The 20,754-nt window shown below is 38.5% G+C and overlaps 3 protein-coding genes across 3 annotated transcripts in view; all 3 read right to left on the reverse strand.

Annotated features, from left to right (window-relative positions):
* Positions 1-1,697, reverse strand: part of LOC107036277 (insulin-like receptor) — a 52,515-nt gene extending 50,818 nt beyond the window's left edge. Inside the window, exon 1 of the mRNA XM_015254100.1 lies at positions 1,350-1,697. The gene's annotated coding sequence lies outside the window, so the exon portion shown is untranslated. The remainder of the gene's footprint in view (positions 1-1,349) is intronic.
* Positions 1,698-2,255: 558 nt separating this feature from the next.
* On the reverse strand, positions 2,256-6,785 carry LOC107039968 (major facilitator superfamily domain-containing protein 12). Its single transcript, XM_015259883.1, has 7 exons — positions 6,699-6,785; positions 6,056-6,374; positions 5,128-5,410; positions 4,947-5,061; positions 2,995-3,366; positions 2,531-2,784; positions 2,256-2,441 (listed from the first exon to the last, which is right to left on the reverse strand). Exons 2-7 carry the CDS (start codon positions 6,354-6,356, stop codon positions 2,318-2,320), a joined length of 1,449 nt encoding a protein of 482 aa, XP_015115369.1. The 5' UTR covers positions 6,357-6,374; positions 6,699-6,785; the 3' UTR covers positions 2,256-2,317.
* A 1,442-nt stretch (positions 6,786-8,227) lies between these two features.
* LOC107039343 (maspardin) lies at positions 8,228-12,608 on the reverse strand. Its single transcript, XM_015258942.2, has 7 exons — positions 12,232-12,608; positions 12,008-12,142; positions 10,796-10,901; positions 10,536-10,656; positions 10,341-10,449; positions 9,361-9,609; positions 8,228-8,780 (listed from the first exon to the last, which is right to left on the reverse strand). Exons 1-7 carry the CDS (start codon positions 12,328-12,330, stop codon positions 8,700-8,702), a joined length of 900 nt encoding a protein of 299 aa, XP_015114428.1. The 5' UTR covers positions 12,331-12,608; the 3' UTR covers positions 8,228-8,699.
* Between the last annotated feature and the right edge of the window lie 8,146 nt (positions 12,609-20,754).

Below are 20,754 nucleotides of genomic sequence, written 5' to 3' on the forward strand. Positions count from 1 at the left end.
TTCATCCCCCGCTCCCCCCAAAATCTCGTGCCCTGCGCTTCCCCTGCCAAATTCAATTTGCCATCAATATGAAATGGACGATGTCGAACTGGAGAGCCCCACAGAATACCTCCCCAGTGTATCACCATTACGAGGCCTTGCTCGGCAATCACTAATGACGCTGACGTGAGCCTTCAGGGTTTCCTGACGTGAGCCCCAGGGTTTCCACACAGTGGAGTCCCTCTGTGGCGCGCGCGCGCGCGCGCATCGATCTCTTGGCATCGATAGCGGCACTTAACCGCACGCTGTCGACTGCGCAAAAGAGCGCGTGAGCGCTCCGCCTCCGTCGGGAACAGTTGGGAAAGTTCCTCGAACCGGCGACGCAGCCGCCCGGAATCTTACGAGGTAAAGCGAAACACGACGCACGGCCTGCTGAAGGGAAAAATAAAGCAAAAGCAACTGGTAGACCGTCCTTCTCCTCCGCAGCCGTATTTTGTACTTTCGGGTGCTGTCAGAGGAGAGCAAGCGACAGGGACAGATACAGATAAACACAAATATGGGGGAAAGAGAGAGTACAGCGTCAATTAATACGATACATTTTCTGTAACGGTGATATGATGATGGTGGATGCCGAAGGTGGTGGGAATATTGGTGTTGTTGGTGGTGAAAAGAGCGCGCGCGACGCGTCCCCGAGACATCATTTGATTTCGCAAGCTAAATCTCAGCGCTCTGTACTTCGCACAGAAACATACAAACGTACTGTACGTATGCAACAAACATACCGGGTGGGCTCATTTGTTTACGATAAAGAAATGAAAAAAAGAAGAATACATAAATGAATGTAAATGGTCAAAAGGGGGAGAGGAAAGATTTCATTATCTCCGCTTCGTTTTGTGCTTGATTCTCTGGATGTATCGCCCGAACTCAGAAACTTGATTTTCTTCAGGAAATTTTTATTGACAAAAAAATGAAAAAAAAAAAAAACACGAGACAGAGTGAGACCGATGGAAGAGCGGCGGAGGGAGGGAGGGGGCGATGTCAAGGGAATTGAGAGAGAATGTGTGCGTGTGTGAATGTGTTGGCCTGACACCGTCGATAGCCCGTTCAAAACAGAGACCGCGACATACCACGGGGCCACGGCGAGCTCCGAAAATACGTCGTATACGTCGGGTAGATACAGGGACACACACAGTGAAGGGAAAGAGAAGGCAGAAAACGAGTCGTGAGAGAGAAAGAGTGATGATGATGGTGGGGATAAGGGAGATGCATTCAGAGCGGTTTGGAGAGAGAAAAAAAACATCGAAGAATGCGGACTACTGTATGATCTAGACAATAGAATGAATAAATAATTGTTATGAGAATTTACTCACTGTGCCATGGACGCACGTTGCTCCGAAAGAAAAATTTTCACTAGCCTCGATTTCAATCGGCCCCGATGACTCAAATATCATAGCACTCGACACACTAATAAAAAAAAACCCAAGAGAAATACTCCCACTATTTCACCAAAAAGGAGTAGATGAGAAAAACAAAATGTGAAAATATAAAAGCACAATGTTTGGTTATAAAACTTGTCACATGGTTCCACAATTTCATAAATATTTAGCGATTGTAATTTTGCGGTTTATTCAGTGACGATTTATTATTTTTTATTTCTCTTCACACACTCCGAAACGGCAATAACAAACGGACACAAGAGATTCCCCGCACGAATCGCACACAAGTTGTTTACTAGACTGCCGCTACCACGCCATGCCCCGTGTTCCGTTTTCCCCCTCCTTTTTTCCCCTCATCGCTGAATTGAGGCAAAACAAGAACCTGCGCATTGTACAACTGCGCACCGGCTCACCTTCCGGAACGAGTTTTCCCACGGACAAACCACACGGACGCCTCGTGGCTCCGTAAGGACTGATACACAAAAATTAAATACTCTGTACACTTTAACGTATAGTTTAATGGAGAATGCGAGAGAAGTCCTGTCACGAATTTACTTGTGTATTTTTTTGAGCTGTTCTTCGATAACTACCGGGTGTTTATTCGATTATTTTGGGGTATTGAGAGATGTTTAACGCGCAAATCTGGCAGGTCATCGTCCGCCACACAGGGAAATGGCGCTGGATGGCGCTTTGGTTCCCGCTTGTTGATGGATGACATACCAGAACCAGTGAATTTAAAAATACGTATTAGTGGCGACATCTCTGAGCCAATTTCATCAAGCTCACTCACTCCATCGATAGGTCAAGGCTCTTTCACCCTTGTAAAAGAAAAAGTAAATATTCAAATTTAATGGATTTTTATTCTCAATGTCGTGGACAAAAAGTTAGTGATTACGAAAATTTCATGAGGATAAACATCGGGCCACGGACATCAGTGTAGCGAGACCCAGTAGCATTGATCCAGCGCATACTGCTGCTAATGTATCGCGATTGTAATTCGGGCAAAATTCTTTGTCGTCGCATCGCCTGTAAACAATTTAAGTTTAGAAATCTCGGTTTAGGAATAGTGCAGACTCGCTGCTTATTCGTTGTTTTCTGGCTGAGAATGAATTTACCAGCGTTCGATGAACACAACGACTAATCCAGTTACAACTTTGTCCAAAAAAGTAACAATGGAGTACACGAGTGCGCTATTTTCAGTTCTGGGACCAATGATCTCAGCGGTGACGCTCAGTGCTGTTACCATGGTAATTGAACTGGCCGCACCAATTAAAATAGCAACTGCGTATACAATGAATTCATATCTTCCAGCGTATTCGGTGACTGCAGCACCCAGAATCCCAATTAGAGCGCCTAGAAGATAGCATATCTGCAAGGGAATATTTACCCTCGAGAAAAGTACTTTATTTTCGATACTTATGCTTGGAGAATGCGGGATGAACGGAATGAGAACGGGAAAATCAAGTATTTTCAGTGATAAGAGGAGAATAAATTCACCTCTAAACAGGAGTAGAGAATTAATGGGGGAGGGAGACGATAAAGTTAATTAAAAAACTGAGGAAACGGGGGAAGTGTTCACCTTGGTGCCGCAGGATCTGTTGATGTATTTCAATGTGAGTGCAGCAGCGAATGACGCTAGATAGGACACCAGTGGTACAGTCGCTAGTGCCTGCTTTCCACCGACGTCTGTTTCCTCAATGTAGAGCGGTAGATAGACTGTCGCCAGTGTGATGAATAATCTACTTGCTACGTAGAGCAAAGCGACGCGCAACAGTAGGGTAATACCGATCCAAGATCTTCTGCGATTACTTTCAGCCTCATTTCGCTCTGGCGCCTCGCTGTCTGATTTCTGGGAGGTCACTGGAACGACTTCTAGAAGTTTGGCCTTTAAAAATGCATGGAATAGCACGGTTGATGCTATACCAAAGGCTGTTATTACGACGACTATATCCTATAAGAATGGGTGAACATCAATAAAACATCAGACTGAGGTAGGGAGATACATCTGTTGGTACGGTTTTCGAATATTTTGGGAGATATCTGGGAGATAGGATTGTTCCTGGAACAATGAATAATTCGAGATGAATAATTCCTGGTGAATAGTGGAATTATTCAGTATTTATTGAAAATCATTGGGTCTGATTTGTTACGAGAGTGATATCAGTAGTGAAGCGGTAAACCGAGTTAAGTCGATTTTGGCTATTAGCCAGTTTTTGCTGAATATCTCGGAATCTAAGAGAGATAGCAACATTTTTCTCATGACTTTTTTTATAGCGCTCTATTAGCTCTACAAAAAAGGTCATGACAAAAATCTTTCTATCTCTGTTAGATTCCGAGATATTCGTCAAAAACTAGCCAATAGTAAAAAACGACTTGACCCGGTTTACCGCTTCGCTACTGATATTTTTTTTGTGAATTTGAAATTGAAAATTTATAATTTGATGAGAAAGCCGGCGGAAACCGCTGATTCCAACGCAAGCATTCTGTGGTAATTAATAGATTTCAGAAAAATTCTGGTAAATACTCTGGGGTTTCAATCAATTGAGAATTTATTGTCAAATTCTCGTCTTGAAGTTGCTCAAACTTTTTTAATTCCCGTAATAGCGAAACGGACAAAAGGCTTATGTCGACTTAGCTCCTAGCTGAGTTTTTAAGAGATCTCCGAATCTAGGAGAGATAACGAAAGTTTTGTTAAAACCTATTTTGTAGCTCTCATTTTGTTCGACGAAAAATTCGGAGATATTCATCGAAAATCAACCTTTCGACGAAATGGACTCAAGGATATTCAAGTGTTCAGTGAAATGCTTTTCTATTTTTATAGTCGAATATCAGAGCTTTCATTTGAGCTTCATTTGACCCAAAGTTTCCGGACATTTGACAATGATTTTATCATTTAAAGTTTGCACCGTTAAAAAATATTTTTAAAGTTTACGTTTGCAGGAAGATTGATGAAATAATCAAACCATTTATAAACAATCAATTTTCCACTATAAACCTCATTTCTTCTGAAGCATAACAAATTTACTCCTATTCAAAATTTTACCAGAAATCGATTTCTTGCCTAAAAAAATTAGGCTTCCGAAATTTTAAACAATTTCAATTATTTATTTATAAACAAAAAATGTTTAACAAAGAATAATTCTGTGCAAAATATAATAATTTGAATGACGCTGAATATTCATGATTTTTTCAAATTTCTCTCACGCAATTTAATTGGCAAATTTCATAATTGAAAATGGTTGAATCTGTAGTGTGGTCTGTACCAAACTGCAGGAGATACTTAAACCGTCCTACTGCTTCACTGCAGAACAAATATTTCAATAGCGTAGTTTTTTCTATTCAAAATTCAGAATGTTTTCAACCATGAAATAACTTCATGTGTCGTCTGTAATAATCCTCCTTTATTCCCAAAAAACATTCATTTTCTCCTTTTATACCGAACAATATCAATAATTTCGAGTCTCCAGATGTCACCCAAACCATTCAATCAATTGAACATCTCTTTCACGATCTAAGAAGTTGAAAATTTACTCGAAATTTGTAACCATCCTGTTCGCTCAATTTCGCCATGGATTCGTCATTCGTCGGTAACACTATCCACGTCACGAGGAAGACGAACACAGCAGCACTAACTTGCGCTGAATATCTACAAAAAAGTTTTATAGTATTTCCTACAGTGCGGCTACGTGGCACGTGATTACTTTTGATTTACCGTATTGCCGTTAAATCAGCCCTGATCAACGGCGAGTGCGTGAGCATTGGTATCATTGACAAGTGTGATATCTGAACTGCTGCCCATCCAGTCTGAAATATCGTAATACTGGTCACATAAATGGCCATTGACAGTCCACTGAGTGACTCGAAGAAGCTTCCGAAGATCACGGGGAATGACAGTGCCACGAGAACCGATCCAATTATGTGCCATGTTTTCTTCTTACTGTATCTGTCCACTAGGACTCCAAATACAGGTGTCATCAGAGCATCGACCAATTGCCCTTGGAGGGACAAAAAACAAAAGTGCAAACATTGTTTTCTGAGTTCTCTCTAATCACTACGATAACACTATCAATCTTAATTCTTCGATTATTTTTTAAATCAATATCATTGAACACTGAAAAATAACACCAGTACTCAATTTATTGTCAATTCGAATAAATGAATTGACAATAAATGGAGTATTGTCTTTTTTTTAATTATTCCATGATCCTGATTCACGGAATTGAATAAACAATGTTTATTAAACATGGAAATAGTGAACTTTGGAGAGATGATCTCGGTCTCAGTGAACATGGAAATCGTTCCTCTCGTCTGTTTCGAAATACGTAGTATCGACTCCTTTCGTGATGACTGCGAGTCAATTTATCTGGAAAACCGATACGAGACAAACCGAGACAAAAGCCGAGATTTTACATTAAAAAACATGAAAAACATGAGACCGAGATGAGATAAATTGCCTTGGAGTCATCACGAGAGGAGTCGATACCGCGTATTTCGAGGCGAGACAAGAGCAAAGATGTCCATGTTCATTGAGACCGCGACCATCTCTCCAATGTTTTGTCTCGTAAAGTGTCTCGCGCCATCACTACCCGGAAATGAACACCACAATTTCCAAATATTCTAAGGTATCAGGCATTACTAACCAAGGAGTAGCAGAGCCCCAGCAGTTATGGGCTCCAGAAGAGCAATTCTTTGAAGATAAATCAGAGTGTAGGAGAACCACATGGCGGCTGCCAAGTCATTAAAAATGTGCCCAAGGGAATAAGCCAATTTGGTCCTCATGGAGATCCTCCCCTCGATGAGGGGAGTGCTTTCCTCCTCCTGGGTCATCTTCCTCAAACAATTTGGTGTTAATTGCTCAATGAAATGGACAATGCCTCTCTTTGCACGTCGCCATCGAATCGCTCGCGTTGCCCACAGGAAATAAACTTCCTTCAGAATCATACAGTGTCAGCCATTCACCTGCGTAAACAGAGACATTGTTAGTGAATATTAGTTGAATTATCAGGTGCATAAGAGAATGTCAAGCGTTTAAACACCAAACATCTACAACTACTGCAGTTGGGTTTATCAATGGAACAAAGTCATTCCAATTGACTGTTGAAAGTATTCGGATGACTTCCTTTCAGCCAGATGACATTCACCACGAATTGAATGTCTTCTCCGCTGGAAATAGTCTCAGACGATAGGGGGGAGGGGGATAATTGATGTTGATTAAATTTCGTTTTCTTATCTCCATCAGTTGAAATCGTAACTAATGAGCGGTAATTATAATTAACAACTTACACTCGTTATTGCGTACGAAGAAGCGTCACAAATTTCCCTCGCAACCGGTTCTCCATTCGCGCTCGTCGGTTGTAACGTTGTGCACTGTTTAAGTGACAAGTGAGGACTCACCACTACAAATGTCACCTTTTTATTAGTAACGAGGTGGGGGTATAGCAATCTTATTGGTATACGGCTATTCCTGCAGTGTAACGAATGAGGAAGATCGTCTGAATTATTGTTGTTCTTTTTTCGGGGGGAAACGATGGAGGTTTCTAATTCGACGTGGACTCGGGAAAGATCACGATGCGCCTGGCACAAAGAAAACGGCTTTCGCAAGTCTGCAAGAGTGTTCCCCTCTGTGGTAACGCGAGATCGTGAGGAGAAATGCGAGTGACAAACCTGAGGGAATCGATACCTGGTTCTTGTACGGTCTCCCAGGCTGTTGTGCTGAGTTCATTAACCGCTATGGGGGATCCCATGTCATTTATTATATTAATCAGACAGCAGTGTGCGGTTGTTTATTTATTTGCGAGGAGGTAGAAGGGAATTGTGTGATTTAATTGGGTGAATTAGTATCTCCGAGTCTTGAAGAGATGGCGACATTTTTGTGAAGGACTTTTTGGGGGGCGTGGGAGGTTTATAACGCCGGTGGGAAAAAATTCGAAATTAGGTGGAGAAAATCATGAAATTTCAAATTTTACTGAGTATTTCTTTTTCTCGGATGTAGTATTCTGCTCAAAAGTTTGATTTCGGAAAGTTTCTTTTAGCTCTGCATTTGTTTTTTGAGATATAAAAATTTGACTTTCCTATGCAACGAAGGTATCGGAAAATAGCGGATAGTTTTGGAACACTCGTGGTATTACTACTGAAAATTTAATGAATTTCCAAATGTTTGAGCAGCGGTTAGACAAGAATTGCTCCACTTACGCGAATTTTCAAATAAAACGTGAATATTTAGTACTAAATTACACTCAATTTTCGATTTATTGAAAATTCAAGAATTTCTCTATCTGAATGGTGATTTCCGTTAATTTTCTTGCAATAATTGATCTGAAGTTAACAGTTTCCATGGTTTTCTCATTGAATTCGGAATTGTCAATTACGAAATTCTTTGAAATTTCAGTAGAACTATAATATAGAAGTGTAACAGAAATTTCAGCTAAAAATGTTTAACAGTGAGACAAGGTTGTTATAAATTTTTACTATCATTGTTGGATAAAAAAATATTTCGTGGAATCTAATTCTCAAACGGAATTCACTTATTCTGTTTAATCCCCGTACGAATCGATGGACACCTGAATCGATTCGACCGACAATTTTTGTCGAATATCTCAACTCTATTTATTTGATGAAGTTGGTGCTTATTATTACATACAATAGCAGACATATCTTAAATTGAAAATTTTGTTATTCCATCAGAACCTTCGAAGAAATCAAATTGCATTTGATGGTTCATAAATTTAATAGCGAGTCAATGTAATCCAGTCGGCATATCCGGGGTTAATCACTTATCTACTGAATTAAGGAAAAAATCAAGAATGCTTCGCTGATTTAATAGAAAAATTATATGCGTATATTTTTCAAGTCCATGCAGAATCTTTACACATGCATATTGCATAACTGATTACTTATGTACATATTCAGTGATGAATTAATTTTCTGTAATTGAAAAAATAACTCATTCGTGATAAACAAAATTCATCTCATTGTGAATTAACGACTAGGCATTTTTCTTAGGAAAGTAAATTGCTACACGCAGGAATGTAACATAGCGTGTGTATAAAAATAATGAACAGAGTATTGATAGCTTTGCTTGCGTTCGTCATGGACAGCTGGGATTGTTTATAGGCTTCTGTTTTGAAGCTGACCTGGGATACGTCGTCAATTGTTGGAGCAATTGGTGGTATTCAGGTTGGTATTGTCATTCCATGGCGAGGGGACAGCATGCCATGTGGGGAGGAAGCTTGCTTGGCATGTTGGCTTGGGCAGTTCCATTGAAGTTTGATTTTTGTGAAGGGCTTATGTGACCACAGTATCCGGAATTGGCTCAATTCTGTTGGACGCTGCGTATTCAGTCTCTTCGAATTGCCTGAGATGAATCTGGGGGAGAGACGTTTTATGCAATGATTAATGGGTATAAATTTATTGATCCATTCGGCGTTCCAAAGTTTTCATAGGCATTTTAGTAGCGAAACGGTAAAACGATTCATAGCAATTTAACCTTTAGCTGAGTTTTCGAGGAATATCTCCGAATTTAAGGGACATAACGAAATATTCGCAGACTGAATATAGGGCTACAAAAACGTTTATGACAAAAATTTTGTTACCTCTATTAAGATTTCGAGATATTGATTGAAAACTGGCCAATAGTCAAAGTCCACTTAAACCGTCTTATAAATTTATGAATATGCGGGGAAAAATGTGGAAAAATTATTGAAAAAGTGAATTAATTCGGGAGTGAAATTGAGTTCTAGGTCTTGTTCACTCTATATCATCAAAGGAAAAAATGCGAAATGTGTGATGAATTAAAGTAACATAAATCAAATTTTATTCCACGATTATTTTTCGGGCCGTAATATTTTTCCTCAATTTTCCTCTCCACGTATGAATGACGCGGATGGGATAGGGAGTCGAGTCATGAATTTGTAAGGAAATTATTTAGTTTAGGTTGGAGTGGTACCTGAAGGTGCAAATTCACTTCAGCAGAACGACTCAAGTACGGGAAATTGCCACCACTTTTCAAATGTGCCAGTTTAGCATTTGGATAACACTTGTACATTTCCTCTCTAACAACGTTGGACAATGCATATTCATCGAATACGTCAATTATCGTTACTGGTACATTGCCCATTTTATGAGGTTGAACATAACTGCTCACGCAGTTCATAGTCAGTCGTGATGCCAGTTCCGGTTGACTCAAGCTTTCCAGCTAAAAATAGGTATCGATGGTTTTAATTATTGAGGGGGATTCTACTAAAATCGCTCCACTCTTACGATAAATTTCAAGATTATGAAAAACTCCGAAGAATTTTCAGAAAACTCGATTAGATTCGGAATCTCAATTTCTGTTCTTAGTTTCTCGTAGAAAATGATCGACCATTTTGTAAGCAAATTTCATTATTTATTCATGAGAAGAAAATGTTTTAAAAAATATTTATATTTTGCAAAATGTCGTTTGGATGATACTAATTGGGTACACTGAGAAAAATTCTAATATCTGAAATGTATTTACTTGAGACAAGTAATTTTTCTTCAATCACTTTATTCACAGGGACATCTCACTCACGTGACCCCAGAAATATTCTTGTACTCAAGTATGATTTTGTCGCAAATGAACGCATCAAATCGCGTAAAAGAATAGTCAATCTTCAAGTATTTATTGTTATCTTGTTTTTTTTTCTGCACTTCCAATGGTTTGATATGTAAAATATTCATGATGTAACGCGGAACGATAGTGATAAATGGGAGTTGATTCGAGTTCCGTGAAGTGCAAACATTCTGAGATTGAAATATGGTCGACATATTAGGAAATTTTTCTCTGAGTATGAATTTTGACAAAATTATTCTCACGCAGATTAGTTGGAGAAATCAACAACTGAAGATGACCAAATTTATAGCGCAGCCCGTTGAAATGGCAGAGCTACTTTAAAATTCACTTACTCGTTCCACCATAAAGTCAATAGCGTCGACCATTTCCCCGTCGACTTTTTCAGTGGAAAAATTCCCCATCAGCATTTTCTTAAGTACTAAAGACGGTAATATCCAAAATCTGAAAAATTCAGACGAAGAATTAACGAACTGTTGGTTCTCTCTTGATGCCAGTTAATACAGAAGATCGTCATTAATGCGTCTTACATAGCGGCTGAATCATTGTAACTGAAAACTGTCGTGTCAGTGAAGGTGTTACACAACACCAGAGACTCAACTCTAGGACAATGAGAATTGACCTCTGCGAATTTTTGTGCTAGGAAACCTCCTGTAAATTATAATACAAATCTCATATATGCTCCGTTAACATGTGAATGGGATTTCAGACCGAGCGTATATAGTTGAGTTGGATAAACGTGGACATCTAATTTGAGAAAATCGATGGGCTGACCAAAATAATTCCTCACCCAGGGAAGCTCCGAAAAGGTGAACCCTGTCCAACTCTAGATAATCCAATAGTTTTCTGAATCCATCACACCATTCTTTGACACTCCAATAGACTGGTGGTTCAGCCTGAATGAAAGGATTCATTAGCACTCGGAAAAGTGAAGAGTCAAAGTTAAAGACTGATTTCATAATCAGTCAAACTTGTTTATTATTTAAAGATATCTTCCTTACATTCTTGAATAATTATGCTTCTTGATACTGCACTGAGAGAAAAACAAACTGATTCTCAAACAAGTCTTGTTTGGATAAAAAGATCGAAAGTTAAAAATTGCCAAACTTGAAATCATTTTATTTGAATTTGAAAGGCAAATCGTCAGAATAAATTTTTGTCTTGGAGTGCTTCCATTCAGTCATTATTATTGGCAAATATCGACGATACATCGATACACCACGTCTTTTGGTGAAATATCTTCGATGAACTTTTGATCGAAATTGATTGGCGGAGTATTTTTATTTCTTCCGATAATTAATCGCAGATTTTTTGCACTAAGCGATATTAACCAAATAAATCGTCAGAATAAATTTATGTCTGGAGTAAGTTTATTCCACAGTTAGACAATTTTAGAATTTCGTCGTGGAGTGCTTTCATTCAGCCATTTCGTCATAAATATCCACTAAATAATTCATAATTAATAATATTATTGGCAAATAGTGATACATCGATACACCACGTCCTTTGGAGAAATACCTTCGATGAACTTTCGATAAAAATTGATTGGCGGATTATTTTTATTTATTCCGATACTTTTGACCGAGGATTTTCTTTGATGGGCTCGGTGCAACCGGGCTTTAAACATCAATGATCGCTCTGTTCTCGACAACAAACCCGAAGAACCAGATACTCCCACAAGTATACGAGTATCGAATAACGAATACATACTGTTAAAAATGGCATTTCTTGCTTGCACAGGGAGTGCCAATTTTTTGGAACAACTAAATCTACCAAAACTTAGCGACAAAAATTGTTGATTTCAGGACAGGCTTCAAATGGTCGGTATTACATTTTTTGTCATTTTTAATTAGCAATTCTTTGCTTCAAACGGAACTTATTTAAAAAACAATTCATTTCCTCTCAGTGTAATTGTTCGATTTCACATGAAACTCTATTTTCAAAACACAATATTCATTCTCGCATCCCGTTGAATCAATAAAAGGGAAATTCAAGAACTTACGGATATGACTCGATAACCTTTGGCAGCTAGACTGAGTATTTGTTTGAAAAATATATCAGAGGTACCACTGACAGGTGGTAAACATATGAGAGGACATTTGATAGTCTTCGGACCGGAGTCGTAGACTTTCCATCCCTATAAATAAGTCATATCAATTTACGAAGTGGCATGTTTCGCTGCGCAAAACACAATTAAGATAAGAAAATTTGAATTGTTGTTTATACCTTAGCCCCATCGCTGTCAACAACAATTTTTCGGAGTGGAACTGAGCTCCGAAAACTCTGATATTCTTTAGATAGCGATAGCTCACTCGTACAGGACATGCTCGTCCACTGTGCGTCAGGAGGCCAGCTGCGGTGACACGTACGAGAAAAATTTAATGATAACGAACGAACGAAAACAATTTGAGTCTTGTTTTTTTTCTCTTGCAAATCAGCTGGGACTGAGGGGATTTATTGTTCGGGAAGTAGGCGTCTACTGCGAACTACTGAGACTACTGTGCGGCGAACACAGCACACGATGCCTCTCAGCTCTGTTGATAAGACTCGGATAATTAAACTTTTTTTTTCCATTTGTTTGTGACAATGTCATCGGAGGTTAGAGATAGAGTTGTTTTCCGTTTGCAATTGGGTGTTTGCTGATTACTGAATTACTGGGAAAGATGGAGCTTTTATCGGTTGATGGTAGGAAGTACTCACTGATGATACGTTAATTATGTCATTACTGTTATCTAATTTGTTGGCCGAACGTTAATCCATTTTTTGATAAGCTACTGTTGGAAGTGGAAAATTTTTAATAATTTGTTTGCATTGATTAAAGGATCAGAGTTTGATTTTCATTGAGAACAAAAGTTATTCATTCAACCGTTCAATGGGATTAATTTTTAAACCGTTAAAATTCTGAAGATTTCTTCTAATGATCTAGTTAACTCGATCAAGATAAGGATTTTTTATTTATTGTTGTTGACAGATGCTATGCGGGCTTTATGGAGAGAGCGCGGAGTTACCGACAAGCTTGCAGCTCGAAGTTGATTTCAACTAATGACAGATGGCAAGTAAGTATTTAAAGGAGAGATTCCACCGCTAACGCTCTTCAGCGAATTTTTGAAATTCGGATATACCGTTAAAAATTTTCGTCTGCATTTTCCGTACCAAATTTCGGAAATTTTTATCATGTTCAAGTTCCACTGAAATTTCAGGAAATTTTGTCATTGAAAAATTAAATATTGCATTGATTTTCTGTTCAAATGATGTGGAAATCAATAAAATACTTGATTTTTTAGTTCAATTATTCTGTGAAATTTTAGAAAAATCACGAAAATTTAGGGGAAAATTCGAAAATTCATGTTATTTTATTTCTGAATATTCATGTTCCAATGGAAATTCAATCAAGTGGCGAAATTTTCATCTCACCCCCACTGAAAATTCATGAATTCCCGTGAATTCTACTTAAAACTTGAAATTTCAAAACATTTCTAATAACAGTGTAAGAAATACATTTAATTTAGTCGATAATATCGCGTATAGATACGCGATAATGGGCGCGTATTAATGTCGAGAATCGCATCAAACGAAGGATTAACGCGCGCTGAATGATACCTTTAATGTCACATTAGGAATGCACTAGGTCAGAATAATTTTCGCACATTACAAAATTGCCGAATTAAAAAGAAACAGCGATAATTCACCCAACTTTCACGTCTCACTCACAATGTTCATTCTTCCATAAATTCCATTTCAAGACCTCTAAAAGTCACATCTACGTAAGGAGTTGGGACTTTTATGTCACTTTTACAACATTGAATATGACTATTGATGTTTTTTTTTATTTTATTCGTGAAATAAAAGCTGTTACGTGATCATTTCATGTGCATTTTTAATAAAACAACAGAAGGCGGCACAAATATCAAGTTTCGCAGCACTCAATGCTAAAAATTCCTGTTCCTATAACTGTTCAATTTCAACTTTTTTTTTTCAGAGTAAAAAAACACGAGTCATCATTCAGCGCCTCAAATCATCGACGATTACAGCATTGCAGGGATACGCGGATTCGAAATGACATTTTTAGAATTGGTGAGTTGAAAAAAAAATCCTACATGTCATCAATAACGCCGCGCCGTACGCAAATTCGACGTATCGAATTGCGAGGCAAATAATGTGGGATCATTAATCTTCCTCACAATAATAAGTATCCCTCGATCAAGATCGGTCTCGTTCTGGCAGCCATTATAAATATATGCGTGGGTCGATAAGGAAATGCCGAATGAAATAGACTCCCCCAATCTGAAACTTTCTAAACGAATTAAAGTTGAGGAATTAAGAGGACTCAAAATGAATCGACAATTGTGAAATTTGATCAGGGTAAAGAGGCGTGGAATTATAAACATCCGAGCGATAATGAAGCATAAAGTCATTAATCTTTGAAAAGCAATTCTGTTCGTAGTGGCGACATCTAGCTTCCCTCTTTGAGCTCTCTCATCCTTCTTTCTCAAAACCAAATAACGCTTATCTTTTTCCCTTGGCATTCACACTTTGTTCATCTCTTTTTCTCCCCGGTTTTCTCACAGACTCGTGGTAGGTATAATTAATGATCCCCAAAACGATCTTGCTCACTGGTGTTTAATTTCCGAGATAACTCGCAATGTTTTCCTTGCAGTGAAACTTGCTCAACAATTTTTTTCCGCGTTTTTTTTCTCGTAGGATTCTGGAATAATTTGTTGAAAATAGATGGCTCTTGAAAATGCATTAAGGAAGACCAGATGTCACTGGATGGTCCTTTGAGGAGGGTGAATGTGTCTTTGAATTTTCATGTGGCACATTAGGTGGAACACATTCTGTCCTTCGGGACATGGAAATGTACCGTTCGCATTCGAAGAGAGAAAATGAAGCTCAAATTGAAAATGCAGGATTTGACTAGTTTCAAAGATCAACTTCCTTATTTCTTTTGCTCTTTTAGCTCTTGAGATTTGCAGTAATAATATTTAAATTTTTATGATTAATTTATTTGAAACTTCCGTATAGTATATGATATAACTCACGTATTCACTTCTTCTCTGAAATGTTCAGTAATAATGCCACGAGTGCTGCAAAATCATCGGTTGTTTTGATTATATTCGGCTCCCTTCTTATCAAGTGAATGTTATTAAGTAGTGCATATCTTTGTCCAATAAACACTTATAATTTCCATGGGATTTATAAAGTAAATTATTAGTGAAAATTAAAATTTTTCATCTCGACATTTCTGGCGTCTCCAAGGGTTTCATTGGCATCAGAATCGGGAGTAGATGCAGAATCAACCCTCACTTTTCGAAAAAATTCGATTTTAGCGAAAGTCGACTTTCCCCCGGCAAAAATCCAAAATCTGACACTTTGGCCCCGGGTGAAATTTTTTTTTTTTTATTTCGACCTTTTCCCCACCTCTAAGGGTATCAGTGGCATCAGAATCGCGAGTAGATGCAGAATCAACTCTCACTTGGCGTAAAAATTCGATTTTGGCGAAAGTCGACTTTCCCCCGGTAAAAATCCAAGATCTGACACGTTGGCTCCGGGTGAAAAAAAATTTTTTTCATTTCGACCTTTTCCCCACCTCCAAGGGGTTTATTGGCATCAGAATCGCGAGTAGATGCAGAATCAACTCTCACTTGGCGTAAAAATTCGATTTTGGCGAAAGTCGACTTTCCCCCGGCAAAAATCCAAGATCTGACACATTGGCCCCGGATGAAAATTTTTTTTTTATTTCGACCTTTTCCCCACCTCTAAGGGTACCATTGGGATCAGAATCGCGAGTAGATGCAGAATCAACCCTCACTTGGCGGAAAAATTCGATTTTGGCGAAAGTCGACTTTCCCCCGGTAAAAATCCAAGATCTGACACTTTGGCCCCGGGTGAAAAAAAATTTTTTTCATTTCGACCTTTTCCCCACTTCCAAGGATTTTATTGGCATCAGAATCGCGAGTAGATGCAGAATCAACCCTCACTTGGCGGAAAAATTCGATTTTGGCGAAAGTCGACTTTCCCCCGGTAAAAACCCAAGATCTGACACATTGGCCCCGGGTGAAAAAAAAATTTTTTCATTTCGACCTTTTCCCCACCTCCAAGGGTTTTATTGGCATCAGAATCGCGAGTAGATGCAGAATCAACCCTCACTTGGCGGAAAAATTCGATTTTGGCGAAAGTCGACTTTCCCCCGGTAAAAACCCAAGATCTGACACATTGGCCCCGGGTGAAAAAAAAATTTTTTCATTTCGACCTTTTCCCCACCTCTAAGGGTACCATTGGAATCAGAATCGCGAGTAGATGCAGAATCAACCCTCACTTGGCGGAAAAATTCGATTTTGGCGAAAGTCGACTTTCCCCCGGCAAAAACCCAAGATCTGACACTTTGGCCCCGGGTGAAAAAAAAATTTTTTCATTTCGACCTTTTCCCCACCTCCAAGGGTTTTATTGGTATCAGAATCGCGAGTAGATGCAGAATCAACCCTTACTTGGCGAAAAAATTCGATTTTGGCGAAAGTCGACTTTCCCCCGACAAAAATCCAAGATCTGACACATTGGCCCCGGGTGAAATTTTTTTTTTTTATTTCGACCTTTTCCCCACCTCTAAGGATACCATTGGAATCAGAATCGCGAGTAGATGCAGAATCAACCCTTACTTGGCGAAAAAATTCGATTTTGGCGAAAGTCGACTTTCCCCCGACAAAAATCCAAGATCTGACACATTGGCCCCGGGTGAAATTTTTTTTTTATTTCGACCTTTTCCCCACCTCTAAGGATACCATTGGAATCAGAATCGCGAGTAGATGCAGAATCAACCCTCACTTGGCGGAAAAATTCGATTTTGGCGAAAGTCGACTTTCCCCCGGCAAAAATCCAAGATCTGACACTTTGGCCCCGGGTAAAAAAAAAATTTTTCATTTCGACCTTTTCTCCACCTCCAAGGGTTTTATTGGCATCAGAATCGCGAGTAGATGCAGAATCAACCCTTACTTGGCGAAAAAATTAGATTTTGGCGAAAGTCGACTTTCCCCCGGCAAAAATCCAAGATCTGACACTTTGGCCCCGGGTAAAAAAAAAATTTTTCATTTCGACCTTTTCTCCACCTCCAAGGGTTTTATTGGCATCAGAATCGCGAGGAGATGCAGAATCAACCCTTACTTGGCGGAAAAATTCGATTTTGGAATTGTCATCCCACAATTATTTACTTCAGGTACTGCATAATCTCTTACCGTAGAGACTCAGATATATTGGTTTTACAAAATTAATGATTATGCAAGGGCTTCTGCCACACTCAAAATACAATATATGTGACAATCATTCCCTTCATTCAAATAAATTCTCACTCCCTGCAACCAGTCTTCAACGCTCAGAAACACTCCAGCCCCGACCGCCTCATCTCCATACAATTAAAAACGCCATAAAAAAATCTTTAAACCCAAATAAGCCCCTTGATCGATATTTTCATGACAATCGACACTCTAGGTGACAATACCCCCCGTGATTCTATTATCTAAACCGAAAAATCCCCATGAAACTAATTCCATCCGTGCGCCATACAGTTTTATCTCGGATGAATGAGGAAGCGACGAAAGCTGGAATTTCCGGTTGATTCGGCGCGCTAACGATGGGGTGGCTGTTCCTCAGGGTGCGAGTGAAAAAAAACTAAATATATAACATGCATCGTGTATTTGCATTGTTCTCTCCATTGGCACGACAATCCGCTTCGTCACCGATTTACACAATAATGGACAGAGACAAATTAGTGGAAAAACCGTTGGATTGACCAGTACAGTGAGGAGCGTTCGACAGAGTGGACAATCGGATGGGGTTCTTCCTCCACCCTTTCCCCAAACGCTCTCTCAATACCAACCAACAATTATTATTGTAATTGCTCAGCGTGAAAGGCAACTTGTGGATACACATGTGGAAAAAAATAGCGGCGAAGTATCGCTGGCTGTACAAATATTTGTCTACGTTCAACGAGATGACGATAACGACCTATACGCGTTGAATATTATTGCTTTGGCATAAGCGAGTTATAGGCGCGATGGGTTATACCCGGGTAAACGAGAGAAATGGGCATGAGAATTGTCAATCGAAGGTGCCAAAGAGACGTCTATGTGGTTTATGCCTGTGTCACGTGGATGGGTTTTAGGCGCGGCTCCTCAAACATCCTCCCTTTTACGACGCACGTATTAATAATTACACTTCCGTGGAAATCTTAAACGTCCATTCTTTTTCATCCTGTGGGCAATGCGTAGTGGGTATATTTAAATTTGAGTAATCGCTTGGTGGAGTCATTCTTTTCATTGAGAACATCCTGGTTCACAAGGAAAAATAAAATTCGAGAATTTTCATTGAGAAATCCGTGGATTGGTCTGTAGAGGAAAATTAAGTGCCCGTATAGTAAAGTCAATTCAATTTTCAAGCATCGAATATTGCTTGAACATTGTGTGTGAAAATTTAATTAATTTTTTTGAAAGAAATCCTAAGAGGGAATTGGGCAGTGAATATTCATTTTCACTTAAAAATCTATGTTAATTGTGGAATTTCCGTGTTTTGGCCGCAAAAAAAAACTGGGAATTTACTTCAATTTTTACAGAAACTTGAAATTCCGTTCTTTTTTTCACCTTAAATGGAATTCAAGGTCTTCTCCCGCGAAATTCAACCAATTTTTTTCTACGGATCGCATATATGTTTCAAATTATTTATCTTATGAAATTTCGACGTTTAACAAATTAATTTTTCCTGGATACGAATGAAACGTAAATACGTCAATCGATATTCCGGAAATGTTGTGAAATCATAATAACAGCTAAATTTATAAGAGAAGGGCTGTGGACTTCGTCATTCAGCTTCAGGTCAAATGCCGTAGTAAAGCCTTCCGAGAATTGTCTGACCCGAGGCTAGAGGACAATGCGTTGTACAGCAAGGGAAAATCAATGGTGGTCAGAAATAATCAAAATATGGTCATTTGCCAACGACCAGGCGGATTGTTTATTTCCAGTCTGTTCATTCATGCAATTTCTAAAGGTCTAGATTTCCTGGAAAAGTGTATTAAAGTCAAGTACAAAACATTTTTAGATTATACCGAATTTTACAAGTTTTCTCCCTGTTTTGGAGTAAATCCTTATAATAAATTCGTTCAAATAACAATAAATAGAAATTTGTATTCGTATTCGATTTAGCGATATGATATGTAAATGAATATAAGGGTTGAATTCACTTTATACACCTCGCGATTTCTATTTTTTTTTTTTTGAAAACAAAGTTGAATTCTCCAGTTTCTTTTTCATAGAGAGGAAAAATTTTCTAGTTGTCAAAACAAAGCCATAAAATTTAAAAACTCATGATTATACCATGCATTGTCCCTAGAATAAGAAAATGCTTGCTCAATTTCAGGAGAAAGTTCTTTCGAGTAGCAAAACCCATCTTATTTCAAGTGAACTGAACCTCTCAAAATTAGAAGCGATGGACTAATGAATTAAAAACCGTTGATTCCTTAAACTAACAATAAGAATATTCTAAAGTAATCAAATTTAAGATCTATTGAATATGAATGTAACATTCATTGAGACAAGCTCGTAGGTGACACGCCTTTAATAAGGAGGGAATTATGAATTGCATTTAGATAGCATTTTAAATTTCAGTGGAAGTATTCTAAACGATACTTGAGGCACCATGAGTAGATTAATTTTAAGGTAGGAAAAGGCTCACTACCCAGAACAAGAACAAGAATGTTCTTAATTCGGCAACCCGGTTCTTATTTTAAAACCCCAAAGGTTCTGAATTCAAAAACCCCGATTTCTTCAAAATAAGAAATTTCCACAGAGAAAAAAGTTTCCGGTTTCCAGTAATAGTCTCTGAATCCCAGTAGAATTTCTCTGAGAATCAGAGAAAAAGATCTTGTTCTCAGTAAGTTTACTGAAATCCAGTACCCATGTATTGAATCAAGGTTTTTCGGTACTGGACTCACGATTCCTAATGCTTAAAATAAGAACCGTTGGGTATTGAGATTAAGAGCCCTGGGATTCTTAAAATAAATACCTTGGGGTTCTTAAATTGACATAGTTGTCTCCTCAAATTATCTTCGTTAATTACGGTGTGACATCACAACTAGGGAACACCCACCCCCTCCATCACAAATCGTCATAAATTACGAAACCCCGAATGTCACAAATTACGAATGTCCTCAACCGTTCTTATTATAAAAACCTCGGGTTTTATTTCAGCACCCAATGGTTCTCGACTCCAGTACATTGTTAAAAATGTTCCACTGAAATTACCGACAAGTCTTGGGAATTTCTAACGAGCAACATTACCACTGAAATTTCAAGGAATTTTGTCATTGAAAATTCATAATTTCACAGGGAGAGAAATGGCCAGTAAAAATTACGGACCTCACAATTCGCTCCTCGATTACGGAATCGACTCAGAAAATTTAAGTGACGGTATCGTAATTTTTCACAGGAGATCCAGATAAAAATTACGGAACGCTCTGGAAAAATTCTGTGACAAGTTCCGTAAAATTTACGGAAAAGATACGTAATTTTTATTGAATATTTCTCACCGTGCATGGAAAAATCCGTAGGAATGTAGGAACTGTGAATTTCAGTTCAATGTGTAATGATACTACCGTTTATACCTTCGCGCCATCGATAATTTCCAAAAATATCCAAGTAAGGCGCTAGAATAAGGCAGACTGGTGTCTTGCCGATGATGACCAGCCCGGCAACTCTCTCGCTACTCGGA

This window comes from Diachasma alloeum, unplaced genomic scaffold (assembly GCF_001412515.2).
Source record: "Diachasma alloeum isolate Michigan unplaced genomic scaffold, Dall2.0 Dall_scaffold_00176, whole genome shotgun sequence".
In the NCBI taxonomy this organism is placed as follows: domain Eukaryota; kingdom Metazoa; phylum Arthropoda; class Insecta; order Hymenoptera; family Braconidae; genus Diachasma; species Diachasma alloeum.